Source organism: Oryctolagus cuniculus, chromosome 18, assembly GCF_051225735.1.
Source record: "Oryctolagus cuniculus isolate XC-2025 breed Fujian yellow rabbit chromosome 18, ASM5122573v1, whole genome shotgun sequence".
In the NCBI taxonomy this organism is placed as follows: Eukaryota; Metazoa; Chordata; class Mammalia; order Lagomorpha; family Leporidae; genus Oryctolagus; species Oryctolagus cuniculus.
This window is the reverse complement of record NC_142884.1, coordinates 51,967,419-51,993,163: the sequence shown is the minus strand read 5'-3', so window position 1 is coordinate 51,993,163 and position 25,745 is coordinate 51,967,419. Positions and strand designations below refer to the sequence as shown.

General features: G+C 40.8%; 1 protein-coding gene and 1 non-coding gene across 12 annotated transcripts in view; both read left to right on the top strand.

The window, feature by feature from the left end:
- The window catches only part of CNOT1 (CCR4-NOT transcription complex subunit 1), an 89,359-nt gene that overhangs the window by 35,584 nt on the left and 28,030 nt on the right, over positions 1 to 25,745 (top strand). For 4 of the 11 annotated variants that reach the window (XR_016225011.1, XM_051846836.3, XM_008257368.5 and 1 more), the window contains exons 9-25: positions 293 to 419; positions 536 to 646; positions 1,307 to 1,477; positions 1,860 to 1,987; positions 3,907 to 4,147; positions 7,389 to 7,508; positions 8,203 to 8,325; positions 8,507 to 8,658; positions 12,257 to 12,407; positions 13,573 to 13,774; positions 14,835 to 14,981; positions 17,546 to 17,670; positions 17,893 to 18,179; positions 19,480 to 19,558; positions 23,401 to 23,631; positions 23,914 to 24,054; positions 24,884 to 25,063. Coding sequence is in view for 9 of the 11 variants with exons in the window: in XM_051846836.3 (XP_051702796.1) it covers positions 293 to 419; positions 536 to 646; positions 1,307 to 1,477; positions 1,860 to 1,987; positions 3,907 to 4,147; positions 7,389 to 7,508; positions 8,203 to 8,325; positions 8,507 to 8,658; positions 12,257 to 12,407; positions 13,573 to 13,774; positions 14,835 to 14,981; positions 17,546 to 17,670; positions 17,893 to 18,179; positions 19,480 to 19,558; positions 23,401 to 23,631; positions 23,914 to 24,054; positions 24,884 to 25,063 (2,716 nt within the window). In the remaining 2 variants the exon portion in view is untranslated. The remainder of the gene's footprint in view (positions 1 to 292; positions 420 to 535; positions 647 to 1,306; positions 1,478 to 1,859; positions 1,988 to 3,906; positions 4,148 to 7,388; positions 7,509 to 8,202; positions 8,326 to 8,506; positions 8,659 to 12,256; positions 12,408 to 13,572; positions 13,775 to 14,834; positions 14,982 to 17,545; positions 17,671 to 17,892; positions 18,180 to 19,479; positions 19,559 to 23,400; positions 23,632 to 23,913; positions 24,055 to 24,883; positions 25,064 to 25,745) is intronic. The other 7 variants (XR_016225012.1, XM_008257369.5, XM_008257366.5 and 4 more) reach the window with 3 other exon arrangements.
- Positions 12,676 to 12,811, top strand: LOC127491424 (small nucleolar RNA SNORA50). Its single transcript, XR_007920084.1, has one exon. It is a non-coding gene; the product is annotated as a small nucleolar RNA SNORA50 (small nucleolar RNA).

Below are 25,745 nucleotides of genomic sequence, written 5' to 3'. Positions count from 1 at the left end.
CTCTCTGTAAATCTGCCTTTCAAATAAGTAATTAAAAAAAAGTCTTTCAGTTGATACCAAAGGTTGAGGTTTACTTTATGAAAATATCTTCTTTTTTTGTCTGATCATTTAAAATTGATATTTTCTTTATTCATGATTTTAATTTTATAACTATAAATGTAAGAAGGAAAGCCTACTATTCTGCCTATATGTTTGTAAAAGTAGGGATTTCATACAAGGTTTAATTTATTATCATTTCTTAATTTTGATATTGAGTTTGGTCACATTTTCTGAAGTTACATTTCTGTTTCAGTATTGAAGAATGTCGCAATATAATCATGCAGTTTGGTGTTCGGGAAGTTACAGCTGCCCAGGTTGCAAGGGTTTTGGGAATGATGGCTCGAACTCATTCAGGATTAACAGATGGTATCCCATTACAGGTGTGTTTTAACTGTTTTATAAATTGAGTTCAATGAATCGTTCTCTTTATGTTATTTATTAATTTACAGTAAGATTGTTCCACCAGAGCTAAACACATCAAATTTTTCTTCTACAGAGTATCTCTGCTCCTGGCAGTGGGATCTGGAGTGATGGAAAAGATAAAAGTGATGGAGCACAGGCACATACATGGAATGTAGAAGTCTTGATTGATGTTCTCAAAGAACTGGTGAGTACATGCAGGGCTTTTTGATTCATGATATTGTTGTGATGTAGCCCAAGAAAAGATTTTTTTTTTCTTAAATTATTTTACTTATTTGAAGGGCAGAGTTAGAGAGAGAGAGACAGATGGACAGACAAGAGATCTTCCATCTGCTAGTTCACTCCCCAGTCACCTGCAACGGCCAGGGCTGGACCAGGCTTAAATCTGGCCAGGAACTTACTCCAGTTCTCCCACATGGGTTCAGGGGTTCAACTATTTGGGTCATCCTCTGCTGCTTTCTCAGGCTCATTAGCAGCCAGGACTTGAACCAGCCCACACATGGGATGCTGGCATTGCAGGTTACAGCTTAACCTGTTATGCCACAGTGCCAGCTCTGAAAAGCAGATTTTAACAAATGAAGTACCTGGTCTGTACCAGGCATTAACTGCTCAAGCAGTTGAGTCACTACCACCCATGTGGAAGAACAGCTTGTGTTCCAGGCTCCTGTCTTTGGCCTGGCCCCATCCTGGCTGTTGCAGATTTTGGGGGAATGAAACAACAGATGTAAGATACCTCTGTGTTTCTCATTTGGACTGTCAAGTAGATGAAAGTACTTTTTTCTTTTTAAAATACCACACATTACACACTGCTTTTTATCATGTTTTAAAATGTTTTTGTGCTTTTTAGAACCCGAGTTTGAATTTCAAGGAAGTAACTTATGAACTGGACCATCCTGGATTTCAAATTCGTGACAGTAAAGGGCTTCATAATGTGGTTTATGGCATTCAAAGAGGTTTAGGTATGGAAGTCTTCCCGGTAGACCTCATATATAGACCTTGGAAACATGCAGAAGGCCAGGTAAGTGAATGGTATTTAGCTATAAAAGGGGAGAAAAACAAAAGCTGCTTTCTTATGTAGTGCTATCTACTCACTGGTTGATATAGTCTTAAACAGTAAAATTTGATTCGTATAGATCCCTTTGAGGTCTGGTAGTCAAGCTGTTTCTCCAGTAGTTTAATGATGTTCATCTCCAAGGCTGTTTCATTGTTCTTCTTTTTTCCTGTGTCAATTGTTTGATTTTTTTTAATTGTTTGATTTTTTAAAGGGCAAATACTTGATTTGTGTAGGTAAATTGCCTTTCTTATGACATTAAGGTTGAGATTAAGCCTAGTAAATTTTTGGGATTTTCATAGCATTCTCAATAATTTGTGGCAGTAAAAATGTTTTTCTTTTGTTCCAGCTTTCTTTCATTCAGCATTCCCTAATAAATCCAGAGATCTTCTGTTTTGCTGACTATCCCTGTCATACTGTTGCCACTGATATCCTGAAAGCACCACCAGAGGATGACAATCGAGAAATTGCCACATGGTAAGCTGTCTTACTCTAGCCTTTGTTTCTTTTTAAAGATTTATTCATTTATTTGGGACACAGAGTTACATACAGAGAGAGAGACAAAGAGGTTTTCCACCTGCTGGTTTGCTCCTCAAATGGCCGCAGATGCCAAAACTGGGCTGATCTGAAGTCAGGAGCCAGGAGCTTCTTTCTCCCACGTGGGTGCAGGGTCCCAGGACTTGGGCCACTGGTTTCTTAGGCCATAGCAGGGAGCTGGATAGGAAAGGGAGCAGTTGAGACTCGAACTGGTGCACATACAGGATACCAGCACCACAGGCGGAGGTTTAACCCACACACCACAGCGTAAGTGCTTGAGTTTCCCCTGCACCCATGTGGGAGACCCAGATGGAGTTCCTGGTTACTGGTTTAGGCCTGCTGCAGCCCCAGCCATTATGGCTATTTGGATGGATGATGATGGCTCACTGTGTTTGCCTTCTCTGTAACTCTGCCTTTTAAATAAGTTAAAAAAAACCTATCATTGTCACATTGCATACATATGTTCCTTGATACAGTTGTCTAGATTCAGTTGGCTTAGAAAAGGTCCTTCAGGCTGGTGCCATGACTGAATAGGCTAATCCTCCGCCTGTGGCGCTGGTACCCCGGGTTCTAGTCCTGGTCGGGGCGCCAGATTCTGTCCCAGTTGCTCCTCTTCCAGCCAGCTCTCTGCTGTAGCCCGGGAGTGCAGTGGAGGATGGCCCAAGTGCTTGGGCCCTGCACCCACATGGGAGACCAGGAGAAGCACCTGGCTCCTGGCTTCAGATCAGCGCAGTGCTATGGCCGCAGTGCGCCGGCCACGGCGGCCATTGCGGGGTGAACCAACGGCAAAAGGAAGACCTTTCTCTCTGTCTCTCTCTCTCACCGTCGACTCTGCCTGTCAAAAATAAATAAATAAATAAATAAATAAAGGTCCTTCACAGCGTGTTTTTTAGTTTATAATATTTGTTTATTTGTAAGTTAGAGTGACAGAGAGGTCTATCAATCTTCAGTCTACTGATTTATTCCTCAAATGCCCACAATAGCTGGAGAATGCCAGCCCAAATCTTCGAGTTAGGAATTTCACTCAGGTCTTTCATTTGGGTGGCACAAATCCAAGTTCTAAAACCGTCATCTGCTTTCTACCTAGCCAGTAGCATCAAGCTGAGTTGGAAGCAGAACTCGAACATCCTACTCTGATATGGGATGTTGTGCCTCAGTTGGTGGTTTACCATATAGTACCACAGTGCTTGCCCCTGCTTAATTTTCTGGCTAAGATTCTCAACAAAATCCACAAACTATATTTAAAATTTCTTTTTTGCCTTTGGTTTGAATATATTAGTTGCCCTTTAGTCTGCTTATGTCATAGGCTTATCTGTTTTCTCTTGGTTTCAACTTGTTCTCTGTCCCCATGTTTTCTTGTGGAGTAAGGGTTGAGTTAACATCTTGATGCTTGATTTATGTGAATCAGATTTAACTTCTTGGGTAAGAATAATTGATAAGTGATACTGTGGGCTTAAGATTTGCATCTCATGAAGATAGAGTACCTATTTACAACTTTAAATTATTGAAGTAAATGTTAAGGTTATATTTGGAGTGCTTTTTGTTATATAAATTATGTCTACTTATGTGTATATCCTATTATAAAGATCTGGAATTGGAAGGATTCGTGCATTCGCAATTGTTCAGTTTGTCATAGCATTAGTTATTGCCTGTTCATATGCAATGCCTTTGTAATTAGTGTAGAAGTATTGTAGCATACTTATGCTTGAGGTAACTAGCTCCTATTAAAGTATCTTTTAAATATTAAAACATGTTAGCAACTTGGTTTGTTCTGATTGCTTTTTCAAAATAAGGTGTCACATTTAAATGAATTTTATATACTCAGGATTTCATTGAACCACCTTTCTTCTGTTCTTTAGGAAGAGCTTGGATTTGATTGAATCTCTGCTGAGGCTTGCAGAAGTTGGGCAGTATGAGCAAGTCAAACAGCTTTTCAGCTTCCCTATCAAACACTGTCCAGACATGCTGGTATTGGCCTTATTACAAATCAACACTTCTTGGCACACTTTGCGCCATGAACTTATCTCCACGCTGATGCCAATTTTCCTTGGAAATCATCCTAACTCTGCTATTATTTTGCACTATGCGTGGCATGGGCAGGTAAGAGATGTCTGTTTGCTTATCCTGTTTTGATCTAAATAATTGAAATTCTTGTCAACCAAAGCCACTTGTTGTTCATCTGAATTATGTATGTTTCTGGGGAAATTTTACTGTCAAAAAACAAACTTGTTTTATCTTTTAGGATCATGTTGGCATTAAAGTATAAAATATTAAAGAGCAGAGAGATGAGAAAAAATTTATTTAATTCAGTATTTTCATAGCTCTACCAGGGCACCAATATGGTAAATATTTATCATGTAGGCAGGATGGAAAGTCTCCTTCTGTTTGTTACCCCTCTTTCTGCCTTGCAAATAACATGAAAATAAATAAAAAATACTACCATACTATCATAGAAGCAATATGCATATAGCATACTATATACATAGTTTTCTACTATCATCTTTTATTTGAAAGGTACAGAGACAGGGAGATCATCTATTCACTGGACTTCCTGTATGCCCATATAACCAGGACAGAGTGAGACTGAAGTTGAGACCCTAGAATTCCATCCTTCTCTTATTCCCACTCTTTTTTTTTTTTTTTTTTTTTTTTTGACAGGCAGAGTGGACAGTGAGAGAGACAGAGAGAAAGGTCTTCCTTTGCCGTTGGTTCACCCTCCAATGGCCGCCGCTGCAGCCGGCGCACCGCGCTGATCCGATGGCAGGAGCCAGGATCCAGGTGCTTTTCCTGGTCTCCCATGGGGTGCAGGGCCCAAGCACCTGGGCCATCCTCCACTGCACTCCCTGGCCATAGCAGAGAGCTGGCCTGGAAGAGGGGCAACCAGGAAAGAATCCGGCGCCCCGACCGGGACTAGAACCCGGTGTGCCGGCGCCGCAAGGTGGAGGATTAGCCTATTGAGCCACGGCGCCGGCTTTATTCCCACTCTCAATTGTTTTACTGGGATCTATTTTCATTTGGATTTATACACCTATGAATAATTCTGTGTTTTTTTTTTTTTTTAAAGATTGATTTATTTGAAAGTCAGAGTTACACAGAGAGCCGAGAGGCAGAGAGAGAGGTCTTGCATCTGATGGTTCACTCTCCAGATGGCCACAATGGCTGGAGCTGCACCGATCTGAAGCCAGGAGCCAGGAGCTTCTTCCGGGTCTCCCACGTGGGTGCAGGGGCCCAAGGACTTGGGCCATCTTCCACTGCTATCCTGGGCCATAGCAGAGAGCTGGACAGGAAGTAGAGCAGCCGGGTCTCGAACCGGTGCCCATATGGGATGCCGGCACTTCAGGCCAGGGCATTAACCCACTGCACCACAGCGCCGGCCCCTAATTCTATGTTAAGTAAAGAGTTCGACCAATGGTATTAAGTAGAAAAAGAAAACAATAAACTGTTCCTTGACAGTCAAGACAAAGGGCTGATCAAGTCATTGCTTCTCATAGTGTCAATTTTACTTCTACAGATTTCCTTTTAGATGCTATGTCAGTTGTCACAGATCAGGGAGAACATATGGTATTTGTCCTTTTCGGACTGGCTTATTTCACTGAGTATTATTTTTTCCAGATTCATACATTTTGTTGCAAGTGAATGGATTTTTTTTTAAACTACCATGTAGCATTCCATAAAGTACATATCCCATGATTTCTTTATCCAGTTTTCTGTTGACGGGCATTTAGGTTGATTCAATGCCTTAGCTATTGTGAATTGAGCTGCAGTAAACATGGAAGTGCAGATAACCCTTATTTGCTGATGTCATTTCGCTTTGGTAAATTCCCAGCAGTGGGATGGCTGGGTTGTGTGGTAGGAGTATATTCAGATTTCTGAGGTATTTCTAAACTGTCTTCCATAGTGGTTTTACCAGTTTGCATTCCCACCAACAGTGGATTAAGGTACCTTTCCCCTCATATCCTCAGTACATTCAATTATTGAAAAATATTTAAGTCCATATTTAACTAAGCATCGCAACTTGAGGCATATGTCTTCCTCAGTATAGCTGTGAGATGGAAAGGGCATGCTGAATGGAATTGTATCTGACAGCAGTGTGAGGTAGATATAATTGCAGCTAATTGCTTTGTTGTCACTTCTGTGACAAATGTTCCTGAGGTTCAACTCGTTATATCATTCAGCTATAAGCCCAGTTCAGTTATTGGTGCCTGGCTATCTGCTGGCTTTAAAAAAATTGAATAATTTTGAAATAAAATAACCATTCCTGTATGTGGAAATGGCTAGATTTAGAAATCTACAAATACCACATCCCCATAATATAGGGGGTGGAGGACTGGCATTGTGGAACAGTGGGTTGATCCACTGATGGTGACATAGGTATCCCATGCCAATTTCAGTAGTGACTGCTCTGCTTCTTATCCAGCTTCCTGTTGCCACTCATGTGAGAGAACCAGATGGGGTTTCTAGCTTGTGGATTTGGCCTGGCTCAACAGCCTGATTGTTGAGGCCATTTAGGAAGGGAATCGGCAGATGGAGAATCTTCTTTCTCACTCTGCCTTTCAAATGAATTGGTCTGTTAATCTATGGGCCGGTGTGTGGCGCAGTAGGTTAATCCTCCTGCGGCGTTGGCATCCCATATGGGCACCGGTTATGGTCCTGGCTGCTCCTCTTCCAGTCCAGCTCTCCACTATGACCTGGGAAAGCAATAGAAGATGGCCCAAGTCCTTGGGCCCCTGCACCCGTGTGGGAGACTGGAAGAAGCTACTGGCTCCTGCTTTCGGATTGGCTCAGCTCCGGCCATAGTGGCCATTTGGGGAGTGAACCAATGTAATGAAGACCTTTTTCTCTCTATCTCTCCCTCTCACTGTCTATAACTCTATCTCTCAAATAAATAAAAATAAAATAATGCCTGCATAAGTATATCTACTATTTACATAATTGTCACAAGTAAAATGGGCATTTGTAATAGCACCTATCTAAATGTTTTATAGTATTGACATTTAAGTTCTCCCCCTTAAAGCAAGCACTGTGGTGTAGCAGGTACAGCTTCTGCCTGCAGTGTAAGCATCTCATGGGCGCTGGTTTGAGTCCTTGCAGCTCCATTTCGAATCCAGCTCTCTTTCCCTGCTAATGTCACTGGGAAAGCAGCCTAAGTACTTTGACCCCTGCATCCACATTGGAGACCTGGAAGAAGCTATTGACTTCAGTCTGCCTCAGCCATGGCCATCCCGGCCATTTAGGGAATGATCAACAGATGGAAGATCTCTCTCTCTCGTTCTGCCTTTGCCTCCTGGTAACTATGCCTTTCAAATAAATAAAAAATATTTCTCCCCTCTTTTTTTCTTAGGGACAGTCTCCCTCAATTCGCCAACTTATCATGCATGCAATGGCAGAATGGTACATGAGAGGGGAACAGTACGATCAGGCCAAATTGTCTCGAATACTTGATGTGGCCCAGGACTTGAAGGTGAGTTCATAGAGACAGGATGATACTGGCTCATTAAGAAAAATAAGTTTTTATGTAACAGATGCCTTAGGAATAATGTACATTAATTACTGTTAGATAATGTGGGTTGAGATGTAGAATTTTGCTTGGTAGTTTGAACAAGATGGAAAGGAAAAGCAGTTTTAGATGTGTAAAAATGTTTCTTTCATTTTTGATTGTTCCATGCTTTGCAGAGCTTTTTAAAAGTAAGTAATTGAGCTTTTTGATCAATAATTTGTAAAGTATTTTCGGAGCAACTGCATATGTTTTTCTCCTTCAGTACATTTATTTCAATCAGTAGGATCTTCTGACAGTCTGATTAGATATCATGTATCACCAGATGTGTTAGTATTGGTTTTGCTTAGGTCAGACAAAATCTGCATTTAGATTCTCAAAAAGTGGGAAAAGATAATTACACTTTCAGCATTGCTCTGTTCTAGGTTTAGTTTTGTGGCACTGTCAGATGATAACATGTTTATTTTGAAGGTAGAAAAAATGTGATCTTACTTTAGGTGAGGTCTTACCACCACTATATTGCACCGAGAAGTTTCAAATAATTTCACCAAGGAAATACTGTAGAATGTTAGATGTAGACTTCTGTGAATAGTGGAAAACACGAAGTATGCCAGAAACATGCTTGCTTGCCCAACCCTTTCCGGATATTTTCTCTGTGTAGGCCTTGTCAATGCTGCTAAATGGTACTCCGTTTGCCTTTGTTATTGACCTTGCTGCGCTTGCTTCACGTCGTGAATACCTCAAACTCGACAAGTGGCTCACAGATAAAATTCGAGAGCATGGGGTAAGCAGGTTTTGTTAATTTATTTCCTGTTTAAAATTTTTTTTTTCTTCTAAAATGGCAAAAGGAATGATTTCGTAAAATGGCAATGAAAGTATCATTTATTTTAGGTTTTGTTCATGGCACTTAGTAGTTGTCCTTAATCTGAAGCAGTTTCAAATCTCAGACATGTTTTGTTTTTTAGGAGCCATTTATCCAGGCTTGTATGACTTTTTTAAAGAGACGGTGCCCTTCTATTTTGGGTGGACTTGCTCCAGAGAAAGACCAGCCCAAAAGTGCCCAACTCCCTCCAGAAACTCTGGCAACAATGTTGGCCTGTCTACAGGCTTGTGCAGGGTAAGAAAAATATGCTAAGAAATGACTATATTGAATAAAGGAATTGTATTATATGGATGAATTACTGATTTCAAAAAGTTAGCATTGATTGAACTTGACTGCAGTTTTTATCTGGTAATTTTTTCCCCAGTGTATTGAACTACAAAAGTATATAGGGGCCGGCGCCGTGGCTCAATAGGCTAATCCTCCGCCTGGGGCGCTGGCACACCAGGTTCTAGTCCCGGTCGGGGCGCCGGATTCTGTCCCGGTTGCCCCTCTTCCAGGCCAGCTCTCTGCTGTGGCCCCGGAAGACAGTGGAGGATTGCCCAAGTGCTTGGGCCCTGCACTCCATGGGAGATGAGGAGGAAGTACCTGGCTCCTGGCTTCGGATTGGTGTACCGTGCTGGCCATAGCAGCCATTTGGGGGGTGAACCAATGGAAAAAAAGGAAGACCTTTCTCTCTGTCTCTCTCTCTCACTGTCTGTGTCAAAAAAACAAAACAAAAAAAAAAACCACCATTTTTCCAAGATATATTGATTATCTCTGGACGTTTTTGTTTGTTTTTAAAGATTCATTTGTTTATTTGAAAGGCAGAGTTACAGAGAAAGAGAGGTCGGTCTTCCATCCGCTGGTTCACATCCCACGTGGCAGCAATGGGCGAACCAGGCCTATAGGAAGCCAAAAGCCAGGAGCTTCTTCTGAATCTCCCATCCGGGTATAGGGACCCAAGGACTTGGGCCATCTTTTACTGCTTTTCCAGGCTATAGCAGAGAGCTTCATGGAAGTGGAGCAGCCAGTATTCAAACCAGCACCCATACGGGATGCTGGCACTGTGGGTGGCTAGCTTTATCCTCTAATCCACAGCCCTATGCCCCCACCCGGCCCCCACCCCTTAAGATTTGTTTATTTGAAAGGCATAGTTACAGAGTAAGAGGGACAGAAAGAGATCTTTCATCCACTGGTGTACTTCCTGAGTGGCTGCAACAGCCAGGGCTCAGAGCCAGGATCTTCCTGGCCTCCCACGTGGGTGCAAGGGCCGAAGCACTCGGACCATCTTCCACTGCTTTTCCAAAGCCTTCAGCAGGCAACTGAATCAGAAGCAGTGCCCATATGGGATGCCAGCATTGCAGGTGGTGGCTTTATCCACTATGCCGCAGTGCCAGACCCCTGTGTCCGTATTCTTGAGGGATATTCTTAGTGGTTTTCCTGTGTTTACCTAGTTGAGATATTAGTATAGTAATAGATTCATGGAATAAGTTGATGAGTACTCTGGTCTAGTTTTTGTGAGAAGGATTGGTTTTAAATTTTTTAAATTCTTGGTATAATTAATCAGTGAAGCCGTCTAGTTCTGGACTTTATATTCTGAGTGGTTTTTTGAGTAGTAATTCACTATTACAGATCTGTTCAGATTTTCTATTTTTTGAGTCAGATTTTGTAATTTGTATATTTCTAGTAATTTTTCAAGTTTGCTTCTATACAACTATTCATGTACTTAATAGCTATTTTAATAAGATTGGTTGTAATATTCTCTTTTAATTCCTAATTATGTTAATTTGACGACCCCCCCCCCCCTTTGGTCAGTGTGGTTTGTCAACGTTTTTTGAACTGATGAGAAAATAGAGAAAGAGCTCCCTCGTGCTGGTTTCATCCCTAATATTAAATATAGCCAGGAGGCCTGGCATTGGGAACTCTATCTAGGTTTCCAAAGTGGGTGAAAAGGAATTTAATTGGTGGAGCCATCACTGCATCCTAGGACCTGAATTGGCAGGAAGTCCTTTTTTTAAAAAAATATTTATTTATTGAAAGAGTTACAGAGGGAGAAGGAGAGTCAGAGAAGGAGGTGTTCCATCCACTGGTTCACTCCCCAAATGGCTGCTATGGCTGGAGCTGCTCTGTTATAAAGCTAGGAACCAGGAGCTTCTTCTGGGTCTCCCACGTGGGTATGGGGGCCCAAGGATTTGGGCCATCCTCTGCTGCTTTCCCAGGCCATACTAGCAAGCTGGATTGTAAGTGGAGCAACCAGGACTCAAACTGATGCGCATATGGGATGCAAACACTGCAGGCAGCAGATTTACCTGCTGCACACACAGTGCCTGCTCCTGGAAGGAAACTCTAATCAAGAACTAGAGCTAGGGGCTGATGTTGTGGCACAGCTGGTTAAACTCCTGCCTGTAACACCAGCATCCCATATGGGCACCAGTTCGAGTTCTGACTACTCCACTTCCAATACAGCTCCCTGCTAATGATGCACCTGGGAAAGTAGAAGGTAGCCCAAATCCCTAGACCTTAGCAACCACATGAATGACCTAGATGGAGTTTCAGGCTACTGACTTCAGCCTGGTGTAGCCTTGACCATTGCAGCCCTTTGGAGGAGTGAAGCAGTGGATGGAAAATCAAAATCAGTCAGTCAACACCCCTCCCCCACCCGTGTGCCGTGTGCCGTGTGTGTGTGTGTGTGTGTGTGTGTGTGTGTGTGAGAGAGAGAGAGAGAGAGAGAGAGAAAGTGTCTTTCAGAAAAATAAATACAGTGCACCTGTGAATGTAGCAGAGGATGGCTCAAGTGCTTGGGCCCCTGCACCCATGTGAGAGAAGCTCTTGGTTCGTGGCATCAGCCTGGCCAAGCCCCTGATTGTTTTTGTGGCCATTTAGGGAGTAAACCGTCAGATGAAAGATCTTTGTATCTCTCCTTCTCTCTCTGTGTGACTGTGCCTTTCAAGTAAATAAAATACATCTTAAAAAAAAAAAAAAAAAAAAAAGGATACCAATGACACAGAGGCAAAGATTTGGGTAAAAGAAAGGGAGAGATTTGATGCTAGCATCCAGGTTGTCAGTCTAGTACCTTAACATCCAACCTCTCCACTGAAGGAAAGTGGGTCAGAATTTATATATGGAGACACAAACTTGGCAACCTGATTACAATGAGGAAGTAATATGTAATAAGAAAGTTTGCTCAGATGTTATCTTTGGCTAGCTGGATCCTTATCTTGTGACCATTGCTGTCAATGCCCAGGTTTCAAGAAAATGCAAACAAATCACAAGTGAGTGAGCAGGGGTTCCCTAGTCAGACCTAGGCCACTCAGTTTCTTGAAAACTGTATTTACAAGTCTTATATCAGAAGAACCCCAACCTTTTTGTTTCATAATGTAAAGCCCTTCGTTGTCTCAGTGACCACTTTTAACTCCTTACTGCCAGTCATAAAATTCTGAATTCAGGAAAAGATGTAAAATAGTGTCAAATTTGTATAGAGCTTCTAAATATAATCGGCAGGCTCCACAGTTCATGAAGTAATTTTAACTCCCTGACACAGGAAGGTCTGCCTGTCAGACATTTATCTTTTTGACATTTGTTTCAGAGATCCGTCTGCCACCTGTTTTTGTGGTTGCCAAGTGGCTTAAGATGTGGAATATTGGTGCCACTGTACACAAACTATTTCAGAGGTGTAAATTAGAAAACCAATATTCAGAAAATCAGTGATAAATGAAAGATATAAATGGGTAGGATTTGGCACTAATTTAGTCATGTAGTCCAAGTGTTCTTTGTTTTTGTTTTAATTAGAAAACTGGATTGTTTAGGTGTTTTGGGAAGTAGCAAGTGATATTGTCCTCTTTTCTTCCATAAGGAGTGTTTCTCAGGAGTTATCAGAAACGATCCTTACCATGGTAGCCAATTGCAGTAATGTTATGAATAAGGCCAGACAACCACCACCTGGAGTTATGCCAAAAGGACGCCCTCCCAGTGCTAGCAGCTTAGATGCCATTTCTCCTGTTCAGGTAAAATGAATGCTGCCATTGGTATGTCTGAATTTATTCATTGGCTGGGAATAGAGTAAACTTCTACATCTTCATTAATTGAATATACTACATTTTAGAAAACTGCATGTCTACTGTCTACTTATATTTTAAAAGAGATCCATAAATAGGCATTAAGAAAATAGATTTTAATCACCAAATAGATTATAAATGAGAAGAAAGATATAGGAAACCTCATTTAGGTAATGGAAAAGGTTTCTTTTTAAAGTAAGAATTACTCTTGAAAAATAAGCACTGCCTTTGAACCTGATGTGTCTTGTTTGTAGCTTCACGGGCCATGCAACAGTGCTAGAGCATAACGACTTGTTATAACTGGGGCTCTTCAGCTCTCAACTGAACTGCTCTTTTAAAAACAAGGTACATTTAAGTTACTCCCTGACATCGACCACCCCTTTCTTTCTGGGAGCAACATATTCCGCTTCTGTTTCCAGCTGCATTGAATGGCAGGTTGGGGTTTAAGGAAAGAAAGAGGCACTTGGTGATTCTTCAGTGGCTACCTCATTAAAGGCATTGGCTTGTCATTTTCTGTAGTCATGAAGGTATGAAGGAGTGCCACAAACTATGAAGCTTGGAAGTGTAGTGATTAGATATTTTAAGGAATATTTAGCATACCTTGTTTTTCAGTTTGTTTTTTAAAATCAGAGCTGACCTTCCCCAACCCATAAGATTTTTGAATTTTGACTAGATTTGTTTTGATTGGAAGATTTATTTCTAATTTCTAATGTTGTTTAATGTATTCAAAGTGGGATAATTTATTTTGAGAGATTGTTTTAAGTAGGTTATTAGAATTTGCAAGGATTCACTGTAATAAATGCCTCATTGTTATTACTAAATATTTAGTACTGCACTGGGTGGCTTGTCTTGTGATTATTGAAGTTTAGTAGACCAGTGGCCCCTCGTAATTGGGCAAGGGCTGACTCTTTAAACCTACTCACTATGTGCATGACATAGTGAGAGAAATGACTGGGAGGCATACTTGACTTGATTGGGAGTTTAGTACCATGATTGTTTGGGTGTTGATTGCTTATTTAGGATATGAACTGCTATTGCAAAAGATGCTTTACCTTTGTCATGTCTGCCTTTCTTTGAACTATGCTTAATACATTTTTATACTATTTTTCTTTAGATTGACCCTCTTGCTGGAATGGCATCTCTTAGTATAGGTGGTTCAGCTGCCCCTCACACCCAGAGTATGCAGGGTTTTCCTCCAAATTTGGGTTCTGCATTCAGTACCCCTCAGTCACCAGCAAAAGCATTTCCACCCCTTTCAACCCCAAATCAGACAACTGCGTTCAGTGGTATTGGAGGACTTTCATCACAGCTTCCAGGTGAGCAGAGGGATTTGGGGTTGTGGATAATTTATAAAGTTCATTGTGTTTTAGTATAAGGTAAGGGTTTTTAATTAATGTGATAAAGAAAGCACCTTAAATAGAATTGTGAAGGTTGCTTCAATATTCAAAACTGGGAAGAAAAATATACTATTGTATTTAATTTAAGTCTATTTCGAATGAACAATTTGGATATTTTTAATTGCAAACTGAGTTGAAATATTTAGTATGGGATTCATTATTACTAAATAATAATATAAGCAGTAATATGTGTTTAATCACATAATTTAAAGAACTTAGATCAAGAACTCATTGTTTTACAAATTACTCAAGTTGGTTATGTTTTAGGTAGAAACTGTTGGCACATGTTAGCTTCAAACATTTTTGCTGCCATGTTACACTTGACCTATCTTGAAAATTGTAAATTTTGGAAACTTTTTTTCAGCAGTTTTGGTTTGAACCTTTATATCAAAGATTACATATTTTTGCTTGTACACACTGATTTCTCCTGAGTTTTCTGTACTTCATCAAGGACCGAATTGTTGGAGTGTTTGTGACCTAGTTAATATTGCTGATAGACAGTTGGATCTAGACTGAATTACTCATTTACTTAATACTTATGAGTATTAAGGCCTATTTACAAAGATCTGTTTTAAGATTCTTTTTTTTTTTTAGAGGAATAAAGAAATCCCAACTATATATCTAGATAATAACAGCATGAGATTCCCAGTTCTAATCATTTGCAAAAGCAAGTCAGCTCTTATTTTGATTATCATTGGCATGCTGGTCTGTGCTCTGGAAACATCAATGCCCACAATGCAAATAAACTAATCAGCTGTATTTGCTTAAAAATATTAGTATCCATTTTTGTTACTAGTTTATAGTCTCTCTAGAATTGGATAGACATAATAAGGAAAGTTAACAGAGATACTGACTTTTTAGTATAAGTGCTGAAGTGAGCATGAAAGACTGTTTTTAAATTGGGAAATTGTATCTGAAATGTTAATGAGTTGTGAGTATACATAATGACACAATTTGTGGCTGCCTTTACTCTCTCTAGTAGGTGGTCTTGGCACAGGCAGCCTGACTGGTATAGGATCTGGGGCTCTTGGACTGCCTGCAGTGAATAACGACCCTTTTGTACAGAGGAAACTGGGCACCTCTGGATTGAACCAGCCTACATTCCAGCAGAGTAAGATGAAACCTTGTAAGTGGTAGTGTTGTCTGTGATTGTGAAGTGTGATTGATGTACATAAAAAAATTTGTTTCATTTGTCCTTTGAGTTATGTGGACAAATACCTTGATTTATTTTAATACATTGTTATTAGGCCATATGATAAAGTGTGTCCTGGAGTAATGAAAGTAAATCCATGAATTTGAATTATTAAAATAAAAACATTAGAAGTGTCACTGCACCTTTGCTCTGGATTACCAGAAGAAAGTAAGAGTTAGTAAGTGGTAACCCTGAGGGTGTTATCTTAAAATCATGAAAGATTAAAGAAGTATGAAAGTATAAATTTTATAGTCAACCATATAATTTTGTAGTTTTTTTTTTTTTTAAGCTTTTTTGGTAGTGTTGATTTTTAACAAGTCAGGAGCAGGCAGGAGAATTTCAGATTTCTATTTGAGCTTAGGCAGTACATATGTAAATATATATTTTAAGTTTATAGTTTTATTACAGATATTCTTAGATACCAAATATTGTCGTCATGACACATTTTAAACAAGATTTTTTCATTTTATTTTTAAGGGAGAGAGAGAGGGAGAGGCAAATATCTTCTATCTTCTGGCTCATCTCCCAGATGGCTCCAATGACTGGGGCTGGTATAAGCTGAAGCCAGGACCATCTGGGTTTCCCACATGGGTCATAGGGGCCTGATCACTTGGGACATCTTCTGTTGCTTTCCTGGGCACATTTAGGAGGGAGATGGATCAGCTGGTAACTAGAACTGGTGCTCTGGTATAGGGTGGTGGTGGTACAAACGGCAGCTTTTCTAGCTGTATCACAATTCCTGGCCCCTTACATGATATAAAAACATTTATATAAAAACAATTTCTACTTCTTAATAATTTATTATCATAAAATCAGAAAAGTCATCTTTCTGAATCAATAGGTAATTAATAATTATAGATTCCTGTTCTTGGCATTAAATATAAGGAATCTTCAAGAAGTTCATGGAAGATCTCTGGGGCTGGCGCTGTGCCACAGGTTAAACCACGACCTGCTGTACTAACTTCCGACATGAGCACTGGTTTGAGTTCCCACTGCTCCATAACTGATTCAGCTCCCTGCGAATGAGCCTAGGAAGGCCATGGAGGATGGCTGAAGTACTTTGGGCCTCTGACACCCACCTAGGAGACTTGGATGGAGTTCCAAGCTTCTGGCTTTTGCCTAGCACAGCTCTGGCCATTGCAGCCATTTGGGGAGAGAAACACCAGGAAGATCTCTCTTTGTTTGCCCCTCTCTGTAACTATGCCTTTCAGATAAATGAAAAATAAATTGTAAACATCATAGAAAATGAATTTAGGAACATATTCTTCATGGAGTTCATTTTTTGCAGCAAAAGCACATCCTTTAATTTCATTTCTGACTAACCTTTTGAAATCTCATGAAGTTTGAAATTACAGCAGTTGCTTTGAAAGTGTTCGTGTGAAAGTCTTGTCTGAATGTTATGTTTTGTAGCATGCTTTGTGTATCAGTGTGTTGTGTACTGGTTTTGATAATTTTTACATGTTACATGTGATTTTTGTTACAAAGTAATAAAAACTTTTATTGAGGCTATGTTAAGTGCCTAATGAATTTGCTTCCAGTAATTTTTTTTTTTTGAGAGGTAGAGTTAACACACAGTGAGGGAGGGAGGGAGGGAGGGAGGGAGGAAGGAAGGAAGGAAGGAAGGAAGGAAGAAAGGAAGGAAGGAAGGAAGGAAGAAAGGAAGACAGACGTCTTCCATCCGCTGGTTTCACTCCCAGAATGGCCGCAATGGCCAGAACTGAGCCAGTCCGGAGCCAGGAGCTTCTTCCTGGTCTCTCACGTGGGTGCAGGGGCCCAAGTGCTTGGGCCATCTGCTTTCCCATTCCACAGCAGAGAGCTGGATCTGAAGTGGAGCAGCTAGAACTAGAACCGGCACCCATATGGGATGCCGTTGCGGCAGGCAGAGATTAACCTACTGCACCACAGCACCAGCCCCTAGTGACTTTTTTTTTTAAGATTTACTTATTTAAAAGGCAGAGTTACAGAGAGGCAGAGAGAGAGAAATCTTGAACCAGCGCTCATATGGGATGGTGGCACTGCAGTTGGCAACTTTACTCTCTATGCCATAGTGCCAGCTCCTTTAGTGAACTTTTTTTTTTTTTAAAGAAAAAATTATTTATTTGAAAGGCCCAGCTAGAGAGATAGAGATCTTCCATTTGCCAGTTCACTCCCCACAAGAGCTCAGTGGCCAGGCCTGGATGAAGCCAGCAGCCTAGAGTTCCATCTAGTTCTCCATGTGGGTGGCAGAGGTCTCAGCACTTGGGCCATCATCTGCTGCCTTCTCAGGTACATTAGTGGAGAGTTTACTCATATCCTGATGAAGAAAATTAATATGGTAGAATTTTGTAGGGCAGTTTAATTAGTGCACCTTAATGTTAACTTGACCACTCAATAAACAATGCTTTGATTAGTTTCCTCAGTTTCCCCCCACAGGTTAGTCTTTCTGGTCTTCTGTACTTTATGGGGAAGTGGAGGAAGGGCATAAAAGCCTACTGATTGCATTTCTTTTTTTCCAACAGCGGACTTGTCTCAGGTATGGCCTGAGGCAAATCAGCACTTTAGTAAAGAGATAGATGATGAAGCAAACAGCTATTTCCAGCGAATATATAATCATCCACCACATCCAACCATGTCTGTTGATGAGGTGAGTATCTAGGATGATAGTTATTCATTGTTTAGATAGATTTATATAAATAGCTTTTTAGAGGTTTGTTGAAATACTCCCAGTGTTTTGGCGTATTTGTCTTTCGAAAATCTAGTATTTGTTGTGTATAGCTGTTTATTTGTGAATATTCTGCTCAAAAAGTCTTCTATTAAGAATATTTATTGAAAATGATTGTGTTTTGTTTTTGTCTTGGTTTTCCAGGTATTGGAAATGCTACAGAGATTTAAGGACTCTACTATAAAGAGAGAACGAGAAGTATTTAACTGTATGCTAAGGAATTTGTTTGAAGAATACCGTTTTTTCCCCCAGTACCCAGATAAAGAGTTACATATAACAGCCTGCCTGTTTGGTGGGATAATTGAAAAAGGACTGGTCACTTACATGGCACTAGGTCTAGCCCTGCGATATGTTCTTGAAGCCTTACGCAAGCCTTTTGGATCTAAAATGTATTATTTTGGGATTGCTGCACTAGATAGATTTAAAAATAGGTGAGTGAACAGTTTTCCTATGAAGTTTCACTTTTTTTTTTAAAGGATTTATTTATTTATTTACTTGAAAGGCAGTTATAGGGTGAGTGAGAATGACAGAAATCTTCCATCTACTGGTTCACACTCCCCAGATGGTTGTGGTGTCCAGGGCTTGGCCAGGCCCAAGGTGGGATCCTGGAGCTCCATCCGGGTCTGCTTTGTGATTTGGCAGGGGGCCAAGTACCTGCTTGGTGCTTGGCTGCTTTCCCAGGCACATTAACAAAGAGCTGGATTGAAAATGGAGTATCTAGGCCGGCGCTGTGGCTCAATAGGCTAATCCTCCACCTAGCGTCGCTGGCACACCGAGTTCTAGTCCCGGTCGGGGCGCCGGATTCTGTCCTGGTTGCCCCTCTTCCAGGCCAGCTCTCTGCTGTGGCCCGGGAAGGCAGTGGAGGATGGCCCAAGTGCTTGGGCCCTGCACCCCATGGGAGACCAGGAGAAGCACCTGGTTCCTGCCTTCCAATCAGCGCGGTGCGCAGGCCGCAGCACGCCAGCCGCAGCACGCCAGCCGTGGCTGCCATTGGAGGGTGAACCAACGGCAAAAGGAAGACCTTTCTCTCTTTCTCTCACTGTCCACTCTGCCTGTATCTAGAACTCAAACTGGTGCTCATATGGGATGCTGGCTTTGTAGGTGGTGACTTAACTTGCTGCTCCACAAACCTGGTCCATTAGTCTTTCTAAATGTAAGAAACATGAAGTATGGGTGCCAGGCCCCATCACTATATTAACAAAATGTACAACAATAACTTTATAAATTAGAAGAAATGAGGAAAATTTATAGTCATTTACTGAATATTTCAACCTCCACTCTCCAAAGTTTTCTTGTTCCCCTTTGAAGTTGATCCTTTTTCCTCATACCTGATTCCCAGTGGTCACTGATTTTGATATTTGTTTCCAGAGTGTAGTTGAAGTGGAATCATAGTCTGTAGGTTTTTGAGTGTGGTGTGTGAGCGATTCACCCATGTTACTGCATGTCTCAGTTTGTTGTTCCCCTTCATTGCTGAGCAGTATTGTATTGTACAGATTTACAAATTGTTTTTCCATTCACCTGTTCCTGAAAATTTTATTGGCTCAGTTAAAATCTAAGCAACGTTTAAATGTAAAAATAAAAAGTTTTTCCCTTCTACTTGTTTCTATAGCATTCTCAAGATATTTATTAGTAAAATGGGGGAAAATAATCCAGATTAGCATTAGGAAGAATGTTAGTAGTAGTGTTGCTCTATTTTTCTGTAAAATGATGAACAAATATTTTTGCCACCAGGTTGAAGGACTATCCCCAGTATTGTCAACATTTGGCTTCTATTAATCACTTTATGCAATTTCCACATCATTTACAGGAGGTAAGTGTCCTCATGACCGAAAGCCTTTACAAATTTGCAGTTACTTATTTTGATATGATTTGGATTTTTCTAGGAATGGTATTTAGCTTTAATTTTTGTTTTTATTTTTTTAACGTTTGAAAGATTTATTTAGAGAGAGAGGTCTTCCATCTGCTGGTCCATATCTTAGATGCTGCAATGGCCAGAGCTGAACCTATCCGAAGCCAGGAGCTTCATCCAGGTCCCTCATGAGAGTACATGTGCCCAAAGAGCTGGATCATCTTTTGCTGATTTTCTAGGGCATAGCAGAGAGCTGAATCAGAAGTGGAGTGGCCAGTACTTGAACCAGCATACACATGAGATGCCAGCACTGTAGGTGGCAGCTTTAGCCCACTACACCACTGCATCGGCCCCTATTTAGCTTTCTTGATGATTGGTGTGATCTATGTATTTTTATTCCTTTTGCAGCCTTTTTTTTCTTAAAGATTCATCTTATTTATTTGAAAAGCAGAGTTACAGAAAAGGAGATAGAGATTTTTCATCCGTTGTTCACTCCTCAAATGGCTGCAATGTCCAGGTTGGGCCAGAGCCAGGAGCTTCTTCTGGTCTCCCACTTGGGTAGGCCATCCTACACTGCTTTCCCAGACCATTAGCAAGGATCCAGATCAGAAGTGGAACAGCCAGGACTTGAACTAGTGCCACATTGGATGCTGGTGTCAACAGGCAACAACTTTACCCATCACACCACAATGCCACCGCATCATTTTACTTTGTGAAAAAGCATAAAAGATGTTCTTGGATGGTAATTTTTAGCGGTAGTTTTGCCAGATAAAAAGCTTTTAGTTGTTATTTAAAATTTTTTTAAAGATTTATTTGCTTGAAAGGCAGAGCGAGAGAGGTCTTTCTCATTGACTTATTTCTACAGTGACTAATGTCTGGTACAGGCTGAAATCAGGAGCCAGAAACTTCGTCTGTGTTTCAACATGGGTAGCAGGGGCGCAAGTACTCAGGCCATCTTTTGTTGCTTTTCCTGGTGCATTAGTAGGAAATTGCATCAGAAGGGAAACAGTTGTGACTGAAGGTGCCAGTCCAATATGGGTGCAGATTTTGCCCACCATGGCTTAACCAATTGCCCGAAAATGCTGGCCACTAGTAATTCTTTTAATCTGATAATATTATTGAAGAACATAAGTTATACTATTAATGAGAATATTTATGCTGGTATTAGTGGGAAGTCCAGCTATTTCTAAAAAGAATGTTGAATATACGTCAGTAAATTCTCCTCTACTTTAAACATTAATACTACTTAAAGCTGTTAAATATGAGAGTTAGACCCGTGCGTCTTAAAAATCCAGCTTTCTGGGGCCAGTGTGAGCATTGGTTCGAGTCTTTGATTGTTCTACTTCCAGTCTAGCTCTGTGCTAATGTGTGCCTGAGAAAGCAGAAGATAGCCCAAGTCTTTGGGCCACTGCCATGCACATGGGAGACCTGGATGGAGTTCCAGTTTTCTGGCTTTGGCCTGGTTCAACACTGGCCATTGTAGCCATTTGGGGAGCCAGTGTTGTGGTATATCAGGTAGAGCTGATTCTTGTGATGCCGGCATCCCACTTGGGTGCCAGTTCATGTCCTTGGTTCTCTACTTCTGATCCAGCTCACTACGAATGAGCCTGGGAAAGCAACAGAAGATGGCCCAAGTGTTTGGGCCCCTCCCACCCAACTGAGATACCCAAATAAAGCTCCTGCTTCCTGGCTTTGGCTTGGCGCAGTGCTGTTGGTTGCAGCCATCTGGGAAGTGAACCATGGATGGATGATCACTCAGTTTCTCCTTCTCTCTATAACTCTGACTTAAAAAAAAAAAAAAAAAAAAAAAAACACTCTTACAGGTGCTTAGGTTCAAGATGGATCTGTGGAATAATATTTTTTTGTCAGGAAAAAACTATTTCATATACTTTGAATTTTAAAAAGTTTACATAAAACAGCTAAATTAAAAGAATATATTTTATGGATGAAGGATCAGAATTTGGGGCTGGTGCTGTGGCATAGCAGGTTAAGCTGCCACCTGCAATGCCAGCATCCCATATGGAGTCCTGGCTACTCCACTTCCGATCCAAATCCCTGTTAATTTTCCTGGGCAAAGCAGCCGAAGGTGGCGCAGATGCTTAGGCCCCTGCACCCACATGGGAGACCTACAAGAATCAACTGGCTTTGGATCAGCCCAGCTCCTGCCATTATGGCCATTTTGGGAGTGAACCAGTAGATGGAAGATTGCGTGTGTGTGCGTGCAAAACTTTGCCTTTCAGATAACTAAATGACTCTTAAAGGAAGATCAGAATTTGAACCTGCTTATAAATCCTACCTTATCCTACTAGGTTCGTTTATAGTAGAGCAGGTTTATTTTAACAACTTTACCTCTGAGGAATCTTGGAGTGGCAAGGATTAAGTGTAGTCATTTAAGTGAGCAGGTTGGGAAAAATTCAGAGCCAGGAGTATGGATTTCCAAAGATGAGTGATCATACAGCTGACCCCCAGCATCCAACAAAGGTTGAGAGAAATTACTGTTTTTCATTCTATACTTGTTAATTTTAAAGGTCCATACTTTTTTCAGAGATTGTCTACTTAAAAGCATTTCAGTTTTAATTAATTACTAAAATTACACGTGTAGGTGGTAGTTTCAATTTTACCAGGTAAATACTATTTTTTTTTTTTTTTTTTTTTTTTTTTTTTTTTTGACAGGCAGAGTGGACAGTGAGAGAGAGAGACAGAGAGAGAAAGGTCTTCCTTTGCCGTTGGTTCACCCTCCAATGGCCGCCGCTGCAGCCGGCGCACCGCGCTGATCCTGGCAGGAGCCAGGAGCCAGGTGCTTTTCCTGGTCTCCCATGGGGTGCAGGGCCCAAGCACCTGGGCCATCCTCCACTGCACTCCCTGGCCATAGCAGAGAGCTGGCCTGGAAGAGGGGCAACCGGGACAGAATCCGGCACCCCGACCGGGACTAGAACCCGGTGTGCCGGCGCCGCAAGGTGGAGGATTAGCCTAGTGAGCCACGGCGCCGGCTGTAAATACTATTGAAACAGTATCAGGAACCCCATGTTTGCCTGCCCCCCCCCCTTTTTTTTTTTTTAATTTAAAGCACTATTTTTTTGAGAGGCTGAGTTATAGACAGAAAAAAAAGGTTTTTCATGCACTGGTTCACTCCCCAAATGGCTGCAACGGCTGGAGCTGGGCCAATCTGAAGCCAGGAGGTTCTTCTAGGTCTCCCACATGGGTGTCGGGGCCCAAGCACTTGGGCCAGCTCCCACTACTTTCCCAGGCCATTATCAGGGAGTGGTATCAGAAAGTGGAACAGCCAGGACTCAAACCAGCACCCATATGGGATGCCTGCATACCACAGGCAGAAACTTAACCCACCATACCACAGCACTGGCACCTCACCTTCTGATTTGTGTTAGGAGGGAGATTGATTGATCTGTTATTGAACGCTGCTCTAAAACACATACTGTAGATCATTAACTTAGTTTTTTGTTTTGCACTAACAGTTTTATTGAGATATAACTCACAATTCAGTTTTTTTCTTTTGTCTGTATTCAGTAAAGCATGAATTTTACAGATTTTTTTAATTTACATTTATGAAGGCATTTTCTTATGCATATATTTGGCACTTGCTATCTTAATTCTTGTTAACAGCAGAGTATATTTTTGTCTTCCACTGGAGTTCATGGTGTCCACTAACATACACTTGTTCTAGGAGGGGGCAAAGATTAAGATAGTACTCATTTTTAGTCTCTTAGAAGTGAGGAGAGTGTAATTCCAAGTTCTCACTTTTTGTTAAGAACTCTTCTAATGTGTTTCTCTCTTTGCCTCTGTAGTACATTGAGTATGGACAGCAGTCTCGAGATCCTCCTGTGAAAATGCAGGGCTCTATCACAACCCCTGGAAGTATTGCACTGGCCCAGGCCCAGGCCCAGGCCCAAGTTCCAGCAAAAGCTCCTCTTGCTGGTCAGGTTAGCACTATGGTAACAACTTCAACAACCACCACTGTTGCTAAAACAGTTACAGTCACCAGGCCAACTGGAGTAAGCTTTAAGAAAGATGTGCCAGTAAGTAGTAGGTCTATATTTCTTTATTTTCCAAGATTTGTTGGATTGCAGTATAACCAGTAGTAGTATTTTAATTTTATTATAGCATATGCTGACTGTAAAAGACCAGTGTTTTTCTCATTGTATCCACCCCCCTCCCCTGTTTCTCAGATATAGCCACTATTACTAGTTCAGTATATATTCACAGCATGTGTAAATGTTACAATGATGGAATCTGTGAACATTCTTTTCTGTGTTTATCCCAGGAAGCATTTCAACTTACTTACTTATTCTTCTTTTTAGCCTTCTATCAATACTACAAATATAGATACTTTGCTTGTGGCCACAGATCAAACTGAGAGAATTGTAGAACCTCCAGAAAATATCCAAGAGAAAATCGCTTTTATCTTCAATAATCTCTCACAGTCAAATATGACACAAAAGGTGAGCATGTCATAATTTATAAATGCCTTCTCCTGAGGACCTTATTTTTGATTATTTTAAATACTCACTCTAAAGGCAGACAAATGATAGAATCAAAGTGAAAGGAATGTGGATATCCAACCAGTGGTTGTAGACATTAAGTAGAGTCAGTTTAAACATGTATGCTTTACAATGTGTTACAGATTTTTGAAATAGACTTTGTGTTCTCTTGATGAAAGGTTTCATTTTGTACTTCTAGTCCTATCTCATTCCATCCCACTGTATTTATTAGTTATCTGATCACTGAGGTAGACCTTATATGAAGCATTAAGAATGACAGCTTGTCTCCTAGTTTAAATTCAAAGACTGCTTTGCAATGCCTATGTTAGCTAATAACTAAATAAGCGAGTTTTAATGTGGTGTCATATTTCAATATGCTCGCATAATTTTTGAGAAAATTGCAGTTTTTAATATCTTGTGGAAGAGATGCTTCAGACTTAGCTGTTTTATGGAAAGCAGATGATTCCTGTGTAAACACAGTACTGGTATTAGAACTGTTAATGGCCTGTTGTAGATTATTAATAAAAATAAGGGGATCCTCGGGTACTGTGTTTCATAATTTTAAAGCTGAAAGGGTTCATTACATATTTGAGTTCTAATCACCTAGTTTGAAAGATTGTTGACTATGTGCTGCTTGGTAATGAGCATACTATACTTTATAGTACCTATCTAAAATGGGGAAAAGAAGAAGTATGGTGTTTTTAGCAAATTTTGTAAGGGGCCATATGTCCAGGAAAACCAAACCTTGCTTTGTTGTAGTGTAATTTTGTATGTCCTATTGATTGACTAGGTTGAAGAATTGAAAGAAACTGTGAAGGAAGAATTTATGCCTTGGGTTTCGCAATATTTGGTTATGAAGAGAGTCAGTATTGAGCCAAACTTTCATAGCTTGTATTCAAACTTCCTTGATACATTGAAGAATCCTGAATTTAACAAGATGGTTTTGAATGAGACATATAGAAACATCAAAGTAAGAGTTGTTTTTGGATTTTTTAAATCACTGCTTTGATTTAGAAATCCTTGATTCTGTAGCTTAAATTTCATGCTGGGTGCTTATTTTTTATTTTATTAGTTTGTGTGTGTGTGTGTTTTAAAGGCAAAAGATAGAGATCTTGTAGTTTTTTTCTTTTTTCAAAGAATTATTTATTTGAGAGGCTGAGATACATGGATGGTGGTGGGGAGAGAGCATGTACGCAAGCTTCCATCCGCTGGTTCACACCCCAGATGGTCGCAGTGGCCAGAGATGGGCTGATCTGAAGCTAAGAGCAGGGTGCAGCTTCTTCTGGGTTTCCTGCATGGGTGCTGGATTGAAAGTGGAGCAACAGAGATTCAAACAGGCACCCATATGGCATGCTGACACTGCAGACTACACCATAGCACTGTCCCCAAGAAACAGAGATCACTCCTCAAGATAAAAGCTGGGGCTGGGCCGAACTGAAACCAGCAGCCCAGAACCTAGTGCAGTTTTCCTGTGTGGGTGGCCAGGACCCAAGTACTTGAACCATCACCTGCAGCAAGGTGCACATTAAACTTAGAAAATGAAATAGGAAAAGGAGTTGGACCTTAATCCCAGGCACTCTTGAGATGAGATGCTGGCTTCCCAGTTGACATTTTAACTGCATGACCAAATGCCTATCTCCCACTGTTTTTTT